Here is a 16,278-nt window from a genome sequence, read left to right on the forward strand (position 1 = left end):
TCCCAGTGTGTTCAAGTACTAGATATTTATTGAGTGCTTGGCATTGTGCTAAAGGGTTATTAAAAGAACAAAAATTCACAGAATTTTATATACATTCCTGCAATACATAAAACAGGGAAGAGGGGTACCAGAAGTTATCTCAGACTAGTAGCATCAACACACATCTAAATGAAAATCGCTGGGCATAAGGGCTCTTTCCTACAACCTAAAAACAAAGACAAAAAAATTTTCTGTTATATTCTCAAGTATTTGAGCTCAGTTTTCACTGGCAAACACAAATAAACAAAACCAGAACTACAGGTGGGACCCCGGAGATGATAAGACTGCAAGGTCTGAACTCTCTTCCAAACCAAACAAACCCAAAACACAGGAAACAAAAATTAAGTGGGTAGGGAAAGAAAGCCTTTTAGAAAGTATTGAGGCCCCAGGAATCCCCAAGAAAAGGTGAAGTTAAAAGTTCTCAGCAGCTCAACTTGCACTTGGGAAGCCGGCGCAGGAGAGGGCACCCCAAGGAGACACGAGTCCAGCCATATGCCCCGGCCTCGTGGAAGTACGCTCCGCCTCGTGGAGGCGCGCTCGGTGTGGGCGCTGCGGGGAAAGGGGCTCAGGGCGAGGGAAGGGGGTCAGTCCGGGCAAGGTGGCTGCTTACCCATCACCGAGCAGTTGACGTCACGCTGGGAACCTCCGCGGCCCACCTGGAAGACCCAGGTGCCCAGCAGGTCGGGGTAGGTGCAGTTGGCAGGTGTGTCGCAGTGCACAGTGCCAACGCCACAGAGAAGCAGCAGGACAGCTGCGAGCTGAGAGCGGGGCCAGGGACCCATGCCGGCGGGGCTGGAGGCGAGGTGAGGGCGCAGAAGCAGGAGCGCAGCCGCGGGGAGTCGGGCAACCCAGACCGCGCGCCTTAAAATAACCGGAGGCCGGAAACCCGACACTGGGCGGGGGCGGGGTCTCGGTCTCCGACCCGGGGCCGTGGGAGAGGGGCGCCGGGGCACCTGGGGGCAGGGTCGGGGCGGGCGCTGCCCTCGCCCGGGCCTCGAGCCCCGGGGCACACCGGGACGCGGTTTATTGGCAAGGGACGACTCGAAATAGGATTTAGGAGTCAGAGTTGGTCCGCAGGCGACCCAGCCTTCCTCCTCCAGGGGTTGGGGGGACGCACGGAGAGAGGGAGAGAGAAAAGAAAATGAAAGAGAGAATGAGGGAAAGAGAGAAAATGAGAAAGACAGAGAAAGAGGGAGAGAGAGAGAATGACGAGAGGGAGAGAAATGAGAATGAAAATGGGAATGCACGCTCGTCAGCGCGGAGGAGGGAAGGCAGTTGAGAGGCAGAGACGGACAGACAGACACTGAGAGAGAAACCGAGTGGCAGGGACAGGGGTCAGAGGGACAGAGGGAAGGAAGGTGGGGGAGGGTGGAGGGGAGACAGGTGAGCAAGTCCCAGAGAACGAAGGATCTTAAAGCGGAGTTCTGTTTTGCTTTTTCATTTTTTTAAATTAACTCAAGGCTTTTTTTTTTCTCGTAAAATTGTACTCGCTGTCCCCAGCCGCCTCAGCAGTTTGAGAACTGCTCTCCCTTCCGTTTTTTTCCAAACTTTCACTACCGTCTTTTGGCTCGGTGTTGCTTGAGTTCCTGTTAATGTTCTTTGCCCATTACCCGCAAGAGAATTCAGTGCAGTGCCAACGTGCAGCTCTCGTGTACTAGTTGTTTTTGTTTCCCTGCAGACTTTGAAGGACTTAGTACACACACACACACACACACACACACACACACACACTAACTCTCTCTCTCTCTCAATTCATGTTGTGGAACTCCTTCTCCTTTTACCCTTGAAAGCATAAAGCCCAGAGAGAGGAAGTAATTTGCCCAGGGTGAGGAAGGGGGAAGGCTGGTCTTTCCCTTTCTTTTCTTCCTTCTCCATTATAGCCTTAGATGATTACTAATAGAATGTATAACCAATTAATCAAATATATATATATTTAACCTTATGTTCCAGCTGAGATTTTGTTGCAGTTATGAGTTGACCAGGAAAGAACAAAGGAATTTTTAACCCAGCCCTGAACCCACATGCCAGGTCCCCAGGTATTCGGAGACTGGTTGATTGCACCCCAGAAACACCTGGATGAGGCACCCTGACCACTGCTTGAGTGGCTGTGAGATCTTTATCAGAACACTGACAATGCTGTTCCAGGAATCGGTGATGAAGATGTTCATCAAGATCAAAACCCCCTCTCCATACACTCCCTGTATAAACTTGCCCCTGAGGAGCTTGGGGGAAGGTGGATGTTAGGCTTTTTTATCCACCATCTTTTCTGATTTCCAGCATCTGATATTAGATGCACACTTAGAATCCAGCCCCTGTCTCTGCTCTTTGGTTGGGTGGTGACAGGCAGCACAAGCCTCAGACTTGGTTGGCCTCCATTTCATTATGAGCAGCATCCCAGTATGACAGGCCAATCTCTAGCAGTTATTAGGAGGCATTTGGGGGGCATTCCGAAAGCTCCACCCTATTATGTGCCTTGATGATCTGCAGATTGTTTTGCGCTCAAGGCAACTTCAGCTGTGGGCTCAAAGGAAACTTCTGCCACTCTATTAACTGCCTAAAAGACTTGAATTAGAGGACTTGCCCCTAAAAGGAGATCAGGCATAACGTTTTTAGACCTTATCTAGAAGGCAGGGCAAACTTGTGATTACTAAACATCCGCTATTCTTGTCATCTTACAATGGCCCTTCGAAGCCCCCAAGTCACCTTGCCTCAACCATAGCTCAGAATGCCGTTTATGCATATTTTACCTCTCTTTCTTTAAACCTCTCATACATGTGGGATCTTTGACCCTCTCCTGTTGTGGGGTTCATGTACACATATATTTAAATTATTTTCTCTTGTTAAATCTGTCCAGTATCTATTTGATTGTTAGACTAGCTGAAAGAACCTTGAGGGTAGAGAAAAGTGCCTTCTTCCTCACCCCACCCCCCATGATTGCTCGGTTTAAATATCATCTTCCCTGTCAGATCTCTTCTGACATTACTGGCCGCTGTTGAAAGTTGGGTTCCTTTCCTGCACAGAGCCTGTTAAGTGTCAGGCCCTGTGCCAGCATTAAGGACAAGAGGTGAACCAGAGTTTCCTGTGTCCCTCCCTTCTGGGGCACATGCATTTTGCCCTCATCACACTGGTGAAAATAAGTGTTTGTTTGTCCATCCACTTTTTCCATCAGATGATAAGCATTCAAAGGGAGCAAGTACACATTATTCCCCTTTATCTCCCTAGCTTCTAGCTTGAAAACACTCAGAAAGTATTATGGATGTTCAATGCACTTAATAACATTATCTTGGTTTCTAGGCCTGAAAACCAAATTCAATTGGGCCTAAGGAGGTGCCCTTGAAAATCGGGAAGTGAAAGTGCTCTCTAATGTAGGCACAGATTGCAAAGGTCGGGTGGAGGAGACAAAACACCCTGTGTCTAGGTCTCACTGCCTTTTACTTAGGGTTAAAAGCTGGCATGATATAATTGAGCTAGCACACTTAATAGTTCAGAGATACAGTGGCAGGGTAGCATTGCCTTCTTGATTCCCTAGGAAAGTATGTCATTGGTTGTTAAAACATTAACACTTTTACTTGGGCATCAATACTGGAGAGCTGAACAGTGAAGGTGGAAATTTATGGGTGCAATCCAAGGAGCACACAACTCTGAAGAAAGTTTAAAACAATCTTTATTCAATGAATGATAAGTAGAAAGTGACCCTGGAGACCCCTTAGTCTAATGGACTCATTTAATACCTGGAAATGGAGATCGAGAGAAAACAACTCAGGTGAGTGAATGTCACACTGCCACTTACTGAGATTCAAGAGTCAACCTCAGGTACCTTGATTTTCAATGGAGGTGATTTTCAATTATTTATTAATTAATGACAAAGGTTTTCTCTCCCATGTAAAATATTAGCCCTCTCTCCATTAAGGGGTGGGAGGAGATTAAATAGTGATTCTCAAAGCTCTCAGAGCCAAAGTTTTATTTTTATAATGAATATTTTATAGAGACTGCAATATTGTGATTCATAAGATGTATATGTATAAGATTCATCTTAGGAATCAATACTATAAGATACATATATCTTATAAATCACCTGAAACATATGCTCATTTGAAACATATAAATATTTGCTTCTTCAGATGACCACAATATATTTCTCAGGTATATTTGGTTTTCATCCATAGGTCCTGTGTCAGAGCTCCCAAAACCCATGAAATTTCCTGAAGCCTCTTTTGTTACCCTATTTGATTTCTTCTAGGTTCCTAACAATGCCTCAGAGCCCTAAAGGTGAACCAGGTGCCTTGTTATTCTTCACAAACCCTGCCACTGCAACTGGGTTTATGTTCATGAAAGTGTCAATTTGCAAAGCAGCTAAGGATGGGTGGGGGCTGGCTGCCAGGGGAACCAACCCTGAATAGAGGGTAAGAAACTTTTACCCCACCCCTGATTCTGTGGGAGGAGGAAAGGGGCTAGAGGTCAGACTAATCACCAGTGGCTAATGAGTTAATCATCACACCTATGTCATGAAACCTCCCTAACAACCCAAAATGGGGGGGGGGACCAGAACACATCCATGCGCCACCATATCAGACTCCAATCTCTATGAGGTCAATAGTCCCTTTGTTTGGACCTTGCTCTGTATCTATCTTCTCAAGTGGCTGATGATTGGTATCTTTTAATATCCTCTGCAATAACCAGAAAATCTAGTGAATAAACTCAGCTCGCTGAGTTCTGCGAGCTGATCTAGTAAATTAATAAAACCCAAGAAGGGGGTCCTGGGAACCTCTGAGTTGTAGCAAGTTGGTTAGAAGCACATGTAACATCTTGGGCTTAAAACTGGCTTCTGGAGTGGAGGGTGTTCTTGTGGGACGGAGCCCTTCGCCTATGGAATCTGACTCTGCATCCGGGTAGATGGTGTCAAAATCAAGCTGCATTCTTAGACATCCTGCTGGTGTCCAGGATTAGTTGTTGGTATGGAAGGAACCCCTCTCATGTTGGACACTGAGTTTCGGAACACTTTTCAGGAACTTTTTACTACTATGGAATAAAATTCATATACAAGAAGTTACTTACACATTTAATTAAAAAAAGAAAATACTAAATGTAATATAAAGGACATATAAGAAGATATTTTAAGTACATTTCTAATACCAAGACATATATTCCATAATCTAAAATGCTCTGTATATGCATGCACTGGAAGACAGAATGAGACATTCAGATGTCCGCTCTTCTCCATTTAGCACTTTGGAATCACTATAAAAGTGACAGGTACCTTTTCTCTGATAACAGAAATGATTTCGGTGAGTTACATCTCAGATACCGTATTGGATGGTCATTGAACCACCTTACCTTAATTGTTGATGCCAGACTCTTGCTCAACACTCTTGGTTAAAAGTTATTGTCCAAATAGTTGAAATTGGCTTAATCTCTGGTTAAAAATTACAGGGGGTGACTTAAAACTTTCTAGGCCAAAAATGGAACTCCTTTGAAATTTCCAAATTAGCTTATTTATCTCAATTCCGATGCTAAGGTTTTTGAACTCATCAAAGATAATGGAAGGCTTTCTCTAATCAGTATTTCAAGGCCTCAAAATGGTACCAGGAAGCAGCAATGTCTGCCCTCCAAGGAAATAATTGTAAACTTCATAAATGCCCACAGAAATTAGAAGAAGAGAAGACTTGTGCAAGCAGCCCTCCTCCATTACTTTCAAAATCCTCTGAAATCTCACAGCCCCTCAGTTCTTATTTAGCAACCACACCCCTGACCTATTCCTTTTAGAGAGACTCCCTTTGTATTCTGTAAAAAGATAGCCCATTTAAAAGTTTTACGTAACTTCAAAGAATTCAAAACTGTCTCTTTGACTCCTGGTAGCGAAGCAGAACTTTTAGCCAAAGGATTTCCCAAACCCCCAAATTAATCCCGTTGAATTCAAAGGCACATTTAGTCTCATCATTAGTGCTTATCAGCCAGGTCTCTCCAACCCACACCAACTCATCCACGTGCTGGCTGGCAATGTCCCAGCTGGAGAATGGATGAATGACCCAGGTCAAAGCCACTCCCTGTAAGACTTTAAAGTCCTGAGTGCCACAGGCCTAAGAGCCCTACAGAAACAGTCATAAAAATTATTAAAAGCCATTCTCCAAGCAAATAAATTGTAAAGCTGTTCATCAAGGCCTACAAGGAAAGGATGAATTCATCTGAGGTTATTTCAATCATTTTGAGCAAGTATTCCAACAAAATTCTGGAACCAACAACTGTAATGATGAAGTTATTAATTTATTCAGTCCCATCTTTGTTGTAGATTTTGATGAGGCCCGTAGTACTTTATTAAAATAATACGACATCAATTAGATGGCAAAAAGATCCCATGCAATTGCCTCACTCGCTAACCAACTAACAAAGACAAAGAAACCTAAATTACTTGAGCCTTTGGAGGGGTAGGAGGGAATGGCTAACCTAATAGCCATGCAAGTTCAACAATTAAATAATCCCCTTACCCCCAGCTCTCCCCAGACACCAGATCAAAACCCTGCATCTTGTTTCTTTTGCGAAAATCCTGGACATTTTGAAAAGGGTTGCCTTCAGTGTAAGCAATGGCCCCAGTTCAATCCAGATAAGGCGGCCTGACCCAAAGCCACTAAACAAGACTGGAGATGCTCCAGGGACTCAGTGGGGACTTTCCCCCTTTTAACAGCTAACCACCTAAGGGAACTAGACACTACAATTAGGGACTTATTTAGTCAAAGTCCTCACTGGTAGTGGGGTCACCCTGCCCGTCCTCAACTCCAGCACTTCCTGTTCCCTCCTAGGAGTTCTGAAGCTGTTCAAATGGTTGGGGTCACTGACCAACCTATAACAGTTTGTAAATCTCAACCAACTTTCGACTAGGCCTCTTCCAGCCACTCACAATTTCCTACTCATTCCGTCTGCTCCCACGTGACTTTTTGGCAAAGATTTCTCAGAAATTTAGCGTGCACATACTGACGTCTCCCATGAGGAGGAAATACTCCTTGGTCTCAACCTCTCCCCTTGTAAAGACCCATCTCTAACTTCAGATAATCCTCTTTCTCACCACATCTCCTCACACAGCTCCTCACAATCTAAGCACCCCCAGCCTCCGCTCTCTGGGCAAAATCAAATACAGATGGGGGCCATGTCTATTTTGCCCCTCCTCCATCAAGATTCCAACTGACCCTAAAAAACTCCTCTCAAACATAAACACTATTCCCTGAAGCCCTCAGCCATAACCAGAATTCAGCTGATAACTAATGGTTTCCTACACAATAGACTTACATTTCCTTGCACTAACCTGTGTAAATTTTACCCGAAATTATTCCAAGTATATTTTGCCGCTGTTGCAAATAGTTTCTTTCTCCTCTGCCTCCCTTCCCCTTCCCATCCAAGCAAATTAATCTATGTTCACTTCCTAGTGTGCACAGTTCCAAGTTCGTCGCTAAACTTACCCAGCCATTTACAAATGTGAATAAGAAGCAGGACACATATTGTTTAAGAACACGGATTCCAGATCCAGGATGCCACAGTCTGAATCCTGAGGCCAGCTCACTATCTGTGTGGTTTTAGGAAAGTTATTTGTGTGCTCTGGCTCAGTTCCTTCTTCTGCAAACTGGGATGACCTGCTTCAGAGGGCTGTGGTGAGGTCTTGAATGAGTTTGTACTTGAAATGCTGTCGCGGGGTAAGCACTGTTATTATTATTATGATGTTGATGTACCTGTGTATGCATTTTGCGGATTTTTCTGAAATGGGAACATACTTTACATTTCTGCTCTCTATCTGATGTTTGTTCTTTCTTTCATTCTCTTCAACCTGAAAGTTTCATTTTCAACGAAACTCATTCTTAAAAATAGATTACAGAGATCTCGTCACACCAAGGAATTGAATCACTTTAGGAAAACAGCTGCATGGCGCTTAAAATATGTAACTCATCTATTTAACTATTATTAAATGGTCATTGGGTTGTTTCCGGGTATATTAGCATCATCATTTTTTGCCGCTACAAATAATATTGCAATAAGAAATTTTGAACATACACGCTTCCTACAGCTGCTTTCATTTCTGAAGGAAAGTGACAGGAGCTAACGGCTGAATCAGACGTTGCGGGATTGAGTAACTTTAACAGGTCTGGCAAACTGCATTTCTACCAGCAACGTAAAAGGCAGTTCTCTCCCACCCCCGCCCTGCCTCCTCCCTACAACCCTACTTTCTCCTCTGAGTTGTTTTAAATATTTTAAATTTAAATCTTTTAAGTTGTTTAGAATTGGTTGAACTGTTTTAAGTAACTATTATTTAATTTTAACTTTGTATCTCTGAAGCACATACGGTCTATTTTTGTATATTGTGTGATGTCGAGGTTCAGTTCCTTTTTGGCTTAGGCCGGGCACCGGCACCATTGATGAAATAAACCTGTGTTCCCTCTAAATCTGAACACCAAGTTCGAATAGATTTAATTCCCATAAATGCTGAAATATTTTGTTCTACTGATGGACTTCAGAACATGCGTGCTCCCTCTTCTTCTTCTCACGTTTCCTCAGCTTTTCTTAGGCAGTTTTCCCATACACCTGCTATGAATTGTTAAAATCATTCCATTTGTTTTAAAATTCTTTATCACTTACAAAGCTGTGTGCTTTTGCTACTTCCAGTCTACTTTTTTTTTTTAACTTAATGTGGTATTCAATAGATTTAAATTTGCGGTATCATTTTCAAAGGACCAACTTTGGGTAGAGTCATCTACCCTAATGTTTTTAAATTGATTAATTCCATCCTTTTAAGTATAATTTTTATTTGTACTTTATTTGCTTCCTTTTGTGCTTCTTTTTAAAATTTATTAACATAAATACTCAGTGTCCCATTTTCAGTCTTTTCCTTTAGTAATGAAGGGCCATTAGGCTCATAGTTTTCTTCTGAGACAAGCTTGAATTGTATCCCACAAGTTATAGTATGAAGTACGTATTTTTCCCTGTAATTTAAAAGCTTATAATTTAGGTTTGACTTTTCAGTTGACTTCATAAGTTATTTGGGAGTCTTTTCTGATTTTAAGTAGTTTTTACTTAACTTATTATGTTTTTTATTAGATTATGTTCTAAGACTGTGGGCTGTAAAACATCAGCATTTAAAATTTTATTAGTAATTGTGAAAATTTTATGGCTTAGTTTAGTGAAATAAACATATAAAAGTACATTTTCTCTACTCAAGAGTTCTTTCATATACACTTGTGATTGAATTAAGTCTTTCCATGCATTTTTTTTCTTTATCACATCTTTCAGTTCTGAAAGAATGGTTAGAATATATCAATGTAACTTCAATCTAATAAACTTAGTTATTTAATCGTTTGTTCTTAGTATTTTAACTGCTGTTTTATTTTGCATGTTTCCATGTAATTACATAATTATATCTCCTTTGAAGCATGTTTTCTGCCTATTTGTGTATGTCCCACAATAGCCCTTTCCCTGGAAATTCTTTTTTTTTTTTTGCCACTGACTGCTGGCAACAGCTGGGTATGGGCCCGATGCTCCAGCATCATTTATTTTCCGGGCCAGTTGATTTGGCTGGTGAGTTGTTCCAAACTCCTTAGTGGATTCTGACTTCCATGGCCACCATCCTGCTTCTTCTGAAAGCTCTATTTAAGTCTGTAGCCACAGGCAGATGTTTTGAATAAATGTTCATCCATAGATAATAATGGAAGGTTAATCCTTCTTTAACCACAAACCTATATTTATTTAATAAATATTGATTCAGCACCGTACTCATGTTGTAGCCACTAAGCCAGAGGAAATGATAGTAGAGTCGGTGTTTTGGGAAGAAAGTAAAAACAGATGGAGGCATGTATTTAAAGTACCTATAGGGTATTAGAGTGAAGATGTTTAGTAATAAGCCAGAAATATTGGTGTAAGATTCATGGGAGGGTTCATTCAGTCATTCAACAGATATTTATTGGGCATCTATGCTGTTCAAAGCATAGGCAGGCAATGAGAACAGCTGTGAGGTCTTCATACTGCCTGCGTACTGTCTGGGCACAATTATTTTCAGTCATCCAGATAACTGAGAGTAGATATTATAGGAGTAGAGAAGATCACCCAAGACAAGTTCACAGAGTTCAGGGGGACTGTAGGGAAAGAGGCTGAAGACAGCTTACAATCAGCACAATTTAATGGATAAGAAAAGGTGTTCATGAAGAAAAGTTAAGAGAATTCATAATGAGAACCAAGACAGATAATGATATGAAGAAAGCCAGGAAGAAGGACTTTTGAGTCTAAAATGTGTATTTTTGAATTGATTGATTTTAGAGAGAGAGAGGAAGGGAGAGGGAGAGAGGGAGAGAGTGGAACAATGATTTGTTGTTCTTCTTATTTACGCGTTTATTGGTTGCTTCTTATATGTGCCCTGACTGGGGATTGAACCTGCAACTTTGGCATATTGGGATGATTCTCTAACCAACTGTTACTCAGCCAGGGCAAGTCTAAAATGTAATGACTGAATTTTTGCTTCAACTCTCCCTAAGGTCAACTTTGGCTTCCTCTTCCAGGACCATATGCCAACTTGGTGTCCCATTTCTTACAATCCGGGCAAAGACTCTGGGAAATCGATCAGAATCCTGGAGAAGACAGTTTCAAAATTTCGAGAACTGAGGGCTACCTGAACTGCAGCATGGCTGCTCTGAATGGATATTCATATAAGCCTTGGTTCATATTATGTGGCTCTAATATATAGATTGAGTAGCATCTGGAACCAGTTTAGTTCCATTATACCGTAACACCACAGTGTGGCACATATTGAGAGTAACTTTAAAAAGTAAATTGCTCATATTAACTTAGTTATCACTGGCCTCTCCTTATACAAGGATACAAATACATGAGCATAATTTCAACTTTCTAGTTGCTTACAGACAAATAAATAAGAATTATTGTGGTATGTTTGAATTTCCTTATTGACTTTTCTTTGAAATGCTTGTTTCAGACAATAGGTCTGTTGCATAATTGTGAGAGTTAATGAAGAAAATCATCTGCACATGATTCACACACATGACATGTCTGAAAGTCAAAACAGAAGTATAATCTCATTTCCTGTGCAGTCTTAAATCAATGTGCTTCCTAGAAGACCAGGAAAACAATTTGGTTATTGTCCTTCATCAGTTCAACGAATTTCACTAATAGGAAATAGTTGATTCACAGGTATTATAATACATGTGTTCAGAGACAATTATGTATTTACAGAGTATGATTATCCCTAATTAAGATCCCAATTTGCATGAAGATACACTATTTTTAATGATAAAAATATTTTACAACTTGCTGAAGCATTGAATGTATTAGAAAAAGTATTTGCTAGGAGCCAGAAAATCTGGGTTATGATGACTGTATGTACATCTTTGCCACTAACTCTTGGTGACCCTGAGGAGATCAACTGAAACTGTCCCTGTGATTCCTACTTTGTCATATGAGAAATAATTGCCCATCAACCTCACTAGATTGTTGTAATTTTGAAAAGATGAATTCATTAAAGAAATACTTATTAAGCACATGCTGTTTGTCAAGCTCTGTTCTAGCACCAGGGATTCAGTGAAGAACATGCCAATGAGGTCTCTGTTTTCATGGAGCTTAAATTTAAGGCAGGAATAAAAACATTAAATAGTCACACATGGATGAGTCTCCCAAAGGTACCCCTTGGAATGGTAATGTGTGGTAGTCTGGGAAGTCAGGGAAGAACTCTCCGAAGAAATGACATGGAAGCTGATTTTGCAGGGGAAGAGTCATTTCTATCAACACCATTCTAAGGAATAACTTATGAAAAGACTGGAGGAATTTGAGGAACTGCAAAGAGTTCAGAAAAGCCGACATGATGAGCAACAGGAAGAAGTAAAAGACGGTAGTTGTGAAAGCACATTGTGACATGACTAATGAGAACATAAACTGGCTCAAATCTTTGGGAAAGCATTTTGGTAATATGAAATAAACATCTCAAAAAATATTTCTAGCCCTTGACTCAAATATTGAGTCTTTGACTGAATCGCTATCCTATAAGGATATCCTATAAGGAAAATATGATACATGCTAATTACAACATATGTACAGTCAGTACAAGCTTGTGGAAGGTGTATGGTGGTGTGAGAAAACATTTATGCTATGATATACTTTATTTTGTGAGATGGAAGAAGCAGCAGGGGAAAATGCAGGGACGGGCCCAGGCACATACTGCCCACACCGATGGTCTAGATCGAAGTAGAGGAACTCTCAGATGACGATGTCCTAATCTCACACACAGCTACTGGCAAACAAGTCCCACCCTCACTCTCTTTGGAGGAGGATATTATCTTAACGCCCTGGAATGTCTCCAGAAAGAAAAGAGAAACCTCATATTTACTATCTTGGTCAACAAATTTGTCCTTTGACCTGTATGAAGACACTAATTCTAGCTTCCAAAGCATTTTACAGAGGAAACCACCTTGAAAAGGGAGTCTATCTACCACAATATGTGTAGCAATGTCATGGAGAATTGACAATTCTCCAAATAATTGGCAATTGTTTTGGAGAATTGTCTCTCCAAAGCCCTCGTTTTCTATTATTTTTTAAAGTATTCTTATTCCTAATAATTCTCTTTTTAAAAAAACAATTTTATTTATTTATTTTTAGAGAGAGGGGAAGGAAGGGAGAAAGAGAGGGAGAGAAACATCAATGTGTGGTTGCCTCTTGAGTGCCCCCTACTGGGGACCTGGCCTGCAACTCAGGCATGTGTACTGACTGGGAATTTAACCAGTGACCCTTAGGTACACAGGCCAGCACTCAATCAGTCCACCGAGCCACAGCAGCCAGGGCATAATTCTTGGAGCTGTTTTAAAAAGCGAGAATTATTGTAATGAGCTCATGATATTCATAGTTGCAAGGTAAACTGGAAGTTGGCTACTTAGTGACTCAGACTTTACACAGCTGTTAGCCAATCTAGGGAAGTTTCTGCTACTGATTTGTTGTAACAACTTCTCTGGGCACAGTTTCTATTAAATGACATTCCAAGACTAGCTGGTTGTCTAATCTCTAGTCTACTTTAAAATCTGAGATCTTATTATTCCATATATAATTGGAAAAACACCCCACAGGTTAATAAACAAAAACAAATTCAAATCACTTTATTCGAAAGTACTTGTCCAGTTATAATCTCAATGGCATATAGTTAAGTTAATAAGTCAAGCAATTTAGTACATATCTACGTTCTGAAAGACCTCTATAAATAAATTTTAAATTATATTCAAGTAGTCTTTTCCTATGTGCATGTGAATTCCACAGAAAATTTGTAAAACAGGAAAATAGCTGGGGTTTTGGAGACTGATATTAATAAGTTGTGATAAATATTACTAGAGACATAAACATATAAGAACAGCAAGGAAACTAGAAGGTTGAAAAACGTGTAGCTTATTATTTTTCTTATGCAGGTCCAATATAATTTGCTCAATTTTTAAGATGTTATATAAAGAATATGGGGGAGTTATAATCAAGATGGAGGTGTAGGTAGAAACCCTTCGCTTCCTTGCACAAATAAAAGGAGAATAACAACCAATCTAAGATCAATAAATAACAAGAAGCACCATAAAATCAAACTGCATGGAACTCCATCAACCAAGGAATTAAAGAAAAAATCAACCAGAATAACCAGACCGGTAAGAACCTGCGGCGAGACTGTGTGGGTGGGGTGGGCTGAATGGGAAGCTGGCTGTGGACGACAGTGGGGGTTGCCAAGATGGGAGAAACTCCCAGTCTCACAGGAGAATCCTTGGAAAGTGGGGCTAGAGCCAGAGCCGAGCAGGCAAGCTGCATTGTTTCCTCTCTGCTCCCCCCAAGCAGTGCCACAGCGAAGAGGGTTGCCTCCCCAGTACCCAAGGCCCTGCCCCCTTACAACTTAATAGGTGTGCCAAGACAAAGAAATATTGCCCGAATGGAAGAACAGAGCAAAACTTCAGAAAGAGAGCTAAGCAATGAGGAGATAGCCAACCTATCTGAAGGAGAATTCAAAGCCCTGGTAATCAAAATGCTCACAGAACTGATTGAGCTTGGCCAAAAAAATGAAAAAAAAAAAAAAAGAAAGATACTCAAAATGAAATAAAGCAAAATATCCAGGGAACCAACAGTGACAGGAAGGAAACCAGGACTCAAAGCAAAAACTTGGAACAAAAGAGAAATATAAATCTCCAACTGGAACAGAATGAAGAAATGAGAATTCAAAAAAGTGAAGAGAGACTTACAAACCTCTGGGATAGCCTGAAATGTTCCAATATCCAAATTATAGTGGTTACAGAAGGAGAAGAACAATAGCAAGAAATGTAAAACTTATTTGAACAAATAAGGAAGGAAAACTTTTTCAATTTGGTTAAGGAAATAGACTTCCAGGAAGTCCAGGAAGCCCAGAGAGTCCCAAAAAAGTTGGACCCAAAGAGGAACATGCCAAGGCACATCATCATTAAGCTAGCCAAGATTATAGACATGGAGAGAATTTTAAAAGCAGAAAGAGAAAAGGAGACAGTTACCGACGAAGAAGTTCCCATAAGGCTATCTGCTAATTTCTCAAAAGAAACCTTGGCAAGAAGGGGCTGAAAAGAAGTATTTGAAGTAATGAAAGGCGAGGACATACAGCCAAGATTGCTCTATTCAGCAAAGCTTTCATTTGGAATGGAAGGGCAGATAAAGTGTTTCTCAGATAAGGTCAAGTTCAAGGAGTTCATCATCACCAAGCCATTATTATATGAAATGTTAAAGGGACTTGTCTAAGAGAAAGAAGATAAAAATATGAACAATAAAATGACAACAGACTCACAATCATCAACAAATGAATCTAAAAAAAAAAAGAAAACAACAACAAAAACTAAGCAAACAACTAGAACAGGAACCGAATCAGAGAAATGGAGATCACATGGAGGGTTATCCATCAGAAGGTGAAGAGAGGAATAGAAGGTACAGGGGAGAAGCATAATTAGTAGGAATAAAATAGATGGGGAGAGGTACAAAATGGTAGGGGAAAAAGAGGACTCAAAGAATTTAAATATACAACCCATGGACATGAACTAAGGGGGGTAAGTTGGAGGGTTAGGGGAAGGGTGGGGAGGGAATAAAAGGGAAAATTGGGGAAAATATAATAGCATAATCAAAAGTTACTTTAAAAAGGATGATAACAATAGCAACAAAAGAGGATGGTCTCATTCTTCGGTGGAAAGAGTACTAGTATTAAACACTAAACTTTAACATCTGCTTATTTGGGAAATTTTCTGAGATTTAGATACTCTCATTATAAAACAAAGACAATTTCAAAAAGATTGTATTTATGTAATTTTAGAGAGGAGAAGGAAGGGAAACATCAATGTGTGGTTGCCTTTAGCGCACCCCCCACTGGGGACCTGGCCTACAACATGGGCATGTGCCCTGCCTGGGAACTGAACCAGTGACCCTTTGGTTCACAGGCCAGCACTCAATCCACTGAGCCACACCAGCCACGGCAAAGAAAAGTTTTACTTTAAGGAATTGCCATTAGGATCACATGTGATAATATTTATGTGAAACTACTTTGTAGACTGTAAGATCTATAATAAAAATGTGAAGGTTTATTTCTAGTAAAGTGGGTGGAAATATCACTAATACACAAAATTATCTGATAAAGCAATGTGTGAGGAGAGTCTAAAGGGAGGGTCCATCAATTCTCCTAAACTTAAGGAAGGGACCTGAATCAGAGATAGTGAGCTTTTAGCTAATTCTGGATGCTGGTAGGTTTTATTCGAAGGGGAGAGAGATAAGTGGTTTACCATAGAGAGAAAAATTAGACAGAGTCTCGAAAGTTTCTATTTTGTTTGCAAAAAGTTTCAATGTGTCAAAACAGACAATCCAACAGAGTTCAGCTTTTTGGTAGCAGTTTCCTTGCTAGTTTACCCCTGATGAAATGTCACTTTTATTTCACTAGTATGATTAATTCCAAGGTTTCCTTACTATACCAACTATTCTTAATCATTTCTTCTTCTGTGCACCTGCTGTATAACTGTAGCCTCTTCCATCACTGTATTAGTCATAGGGTTCATTGAAGTCATTTATTTGTCTTTCTCTGAGCATGCTCCTAGGGGTGAGCAAGGGGTGAAAGATATTCTGTAACTATACTATACAGGCCTGAAATTGGTTTCCATAAATGGTTATTGAATTGAATTGCCCCCAGTTAAAATGCAAATACCTCTGAGAACTATAATAATGTGCCCAAACCATGACCTCTCCGCT

At 40.6% G+C, this 16,278-nt stretch overlaps 1 protein-coding gene across 2 annotated transcripts in view; it reads right to left on the minus strand.

The window, feature by feature from the left end:
- CTSC (cathepsin C) overlaps nucleotides 1-1,144 on the minus strand; it is a 37,546-nt gene extending 36,402 nt beyond the window's left edge. Inside the window, exon 1 of one of the 2 annotated variants that reach the window (XM_037042922.1) lies at nucleotides 650-907. In XM_037042922.1, coding sequence (XP_036898817.1) covers nucleotides 650-821 — 172 coding nt within the window. In that variant the 5' untranslated portion in view covers nucleotides 822-907. Of the gene's footprint in view, nucleotides 1-649 lie in introns of both variants that reach the window. The other variant, XM_037042923.1, reaches the window with a different exon arrangement.
- Between the last annotated feature and the right edge of the window lie 15,134 nt (nucleotides 1,145-16,278).

Source organism: Sturnira hondurensis, unplaced genomic scaffold (genome assembly GCF_014824575.4).
Source record: "Sturnira hondurensis isolate 20B ecotype Veracruz unplaced genomic scaffold, ASM1482457v3 Scaffold0003801, whole genome shotgun sequence".
NCBI classification, from domain to species: domain Eukaryota; kingdom Metazoa; phylum Chordata; class Mammalia; order Chiroptera; family Phyllostomidae; genus Sturnira; species Sturnira hondurensis.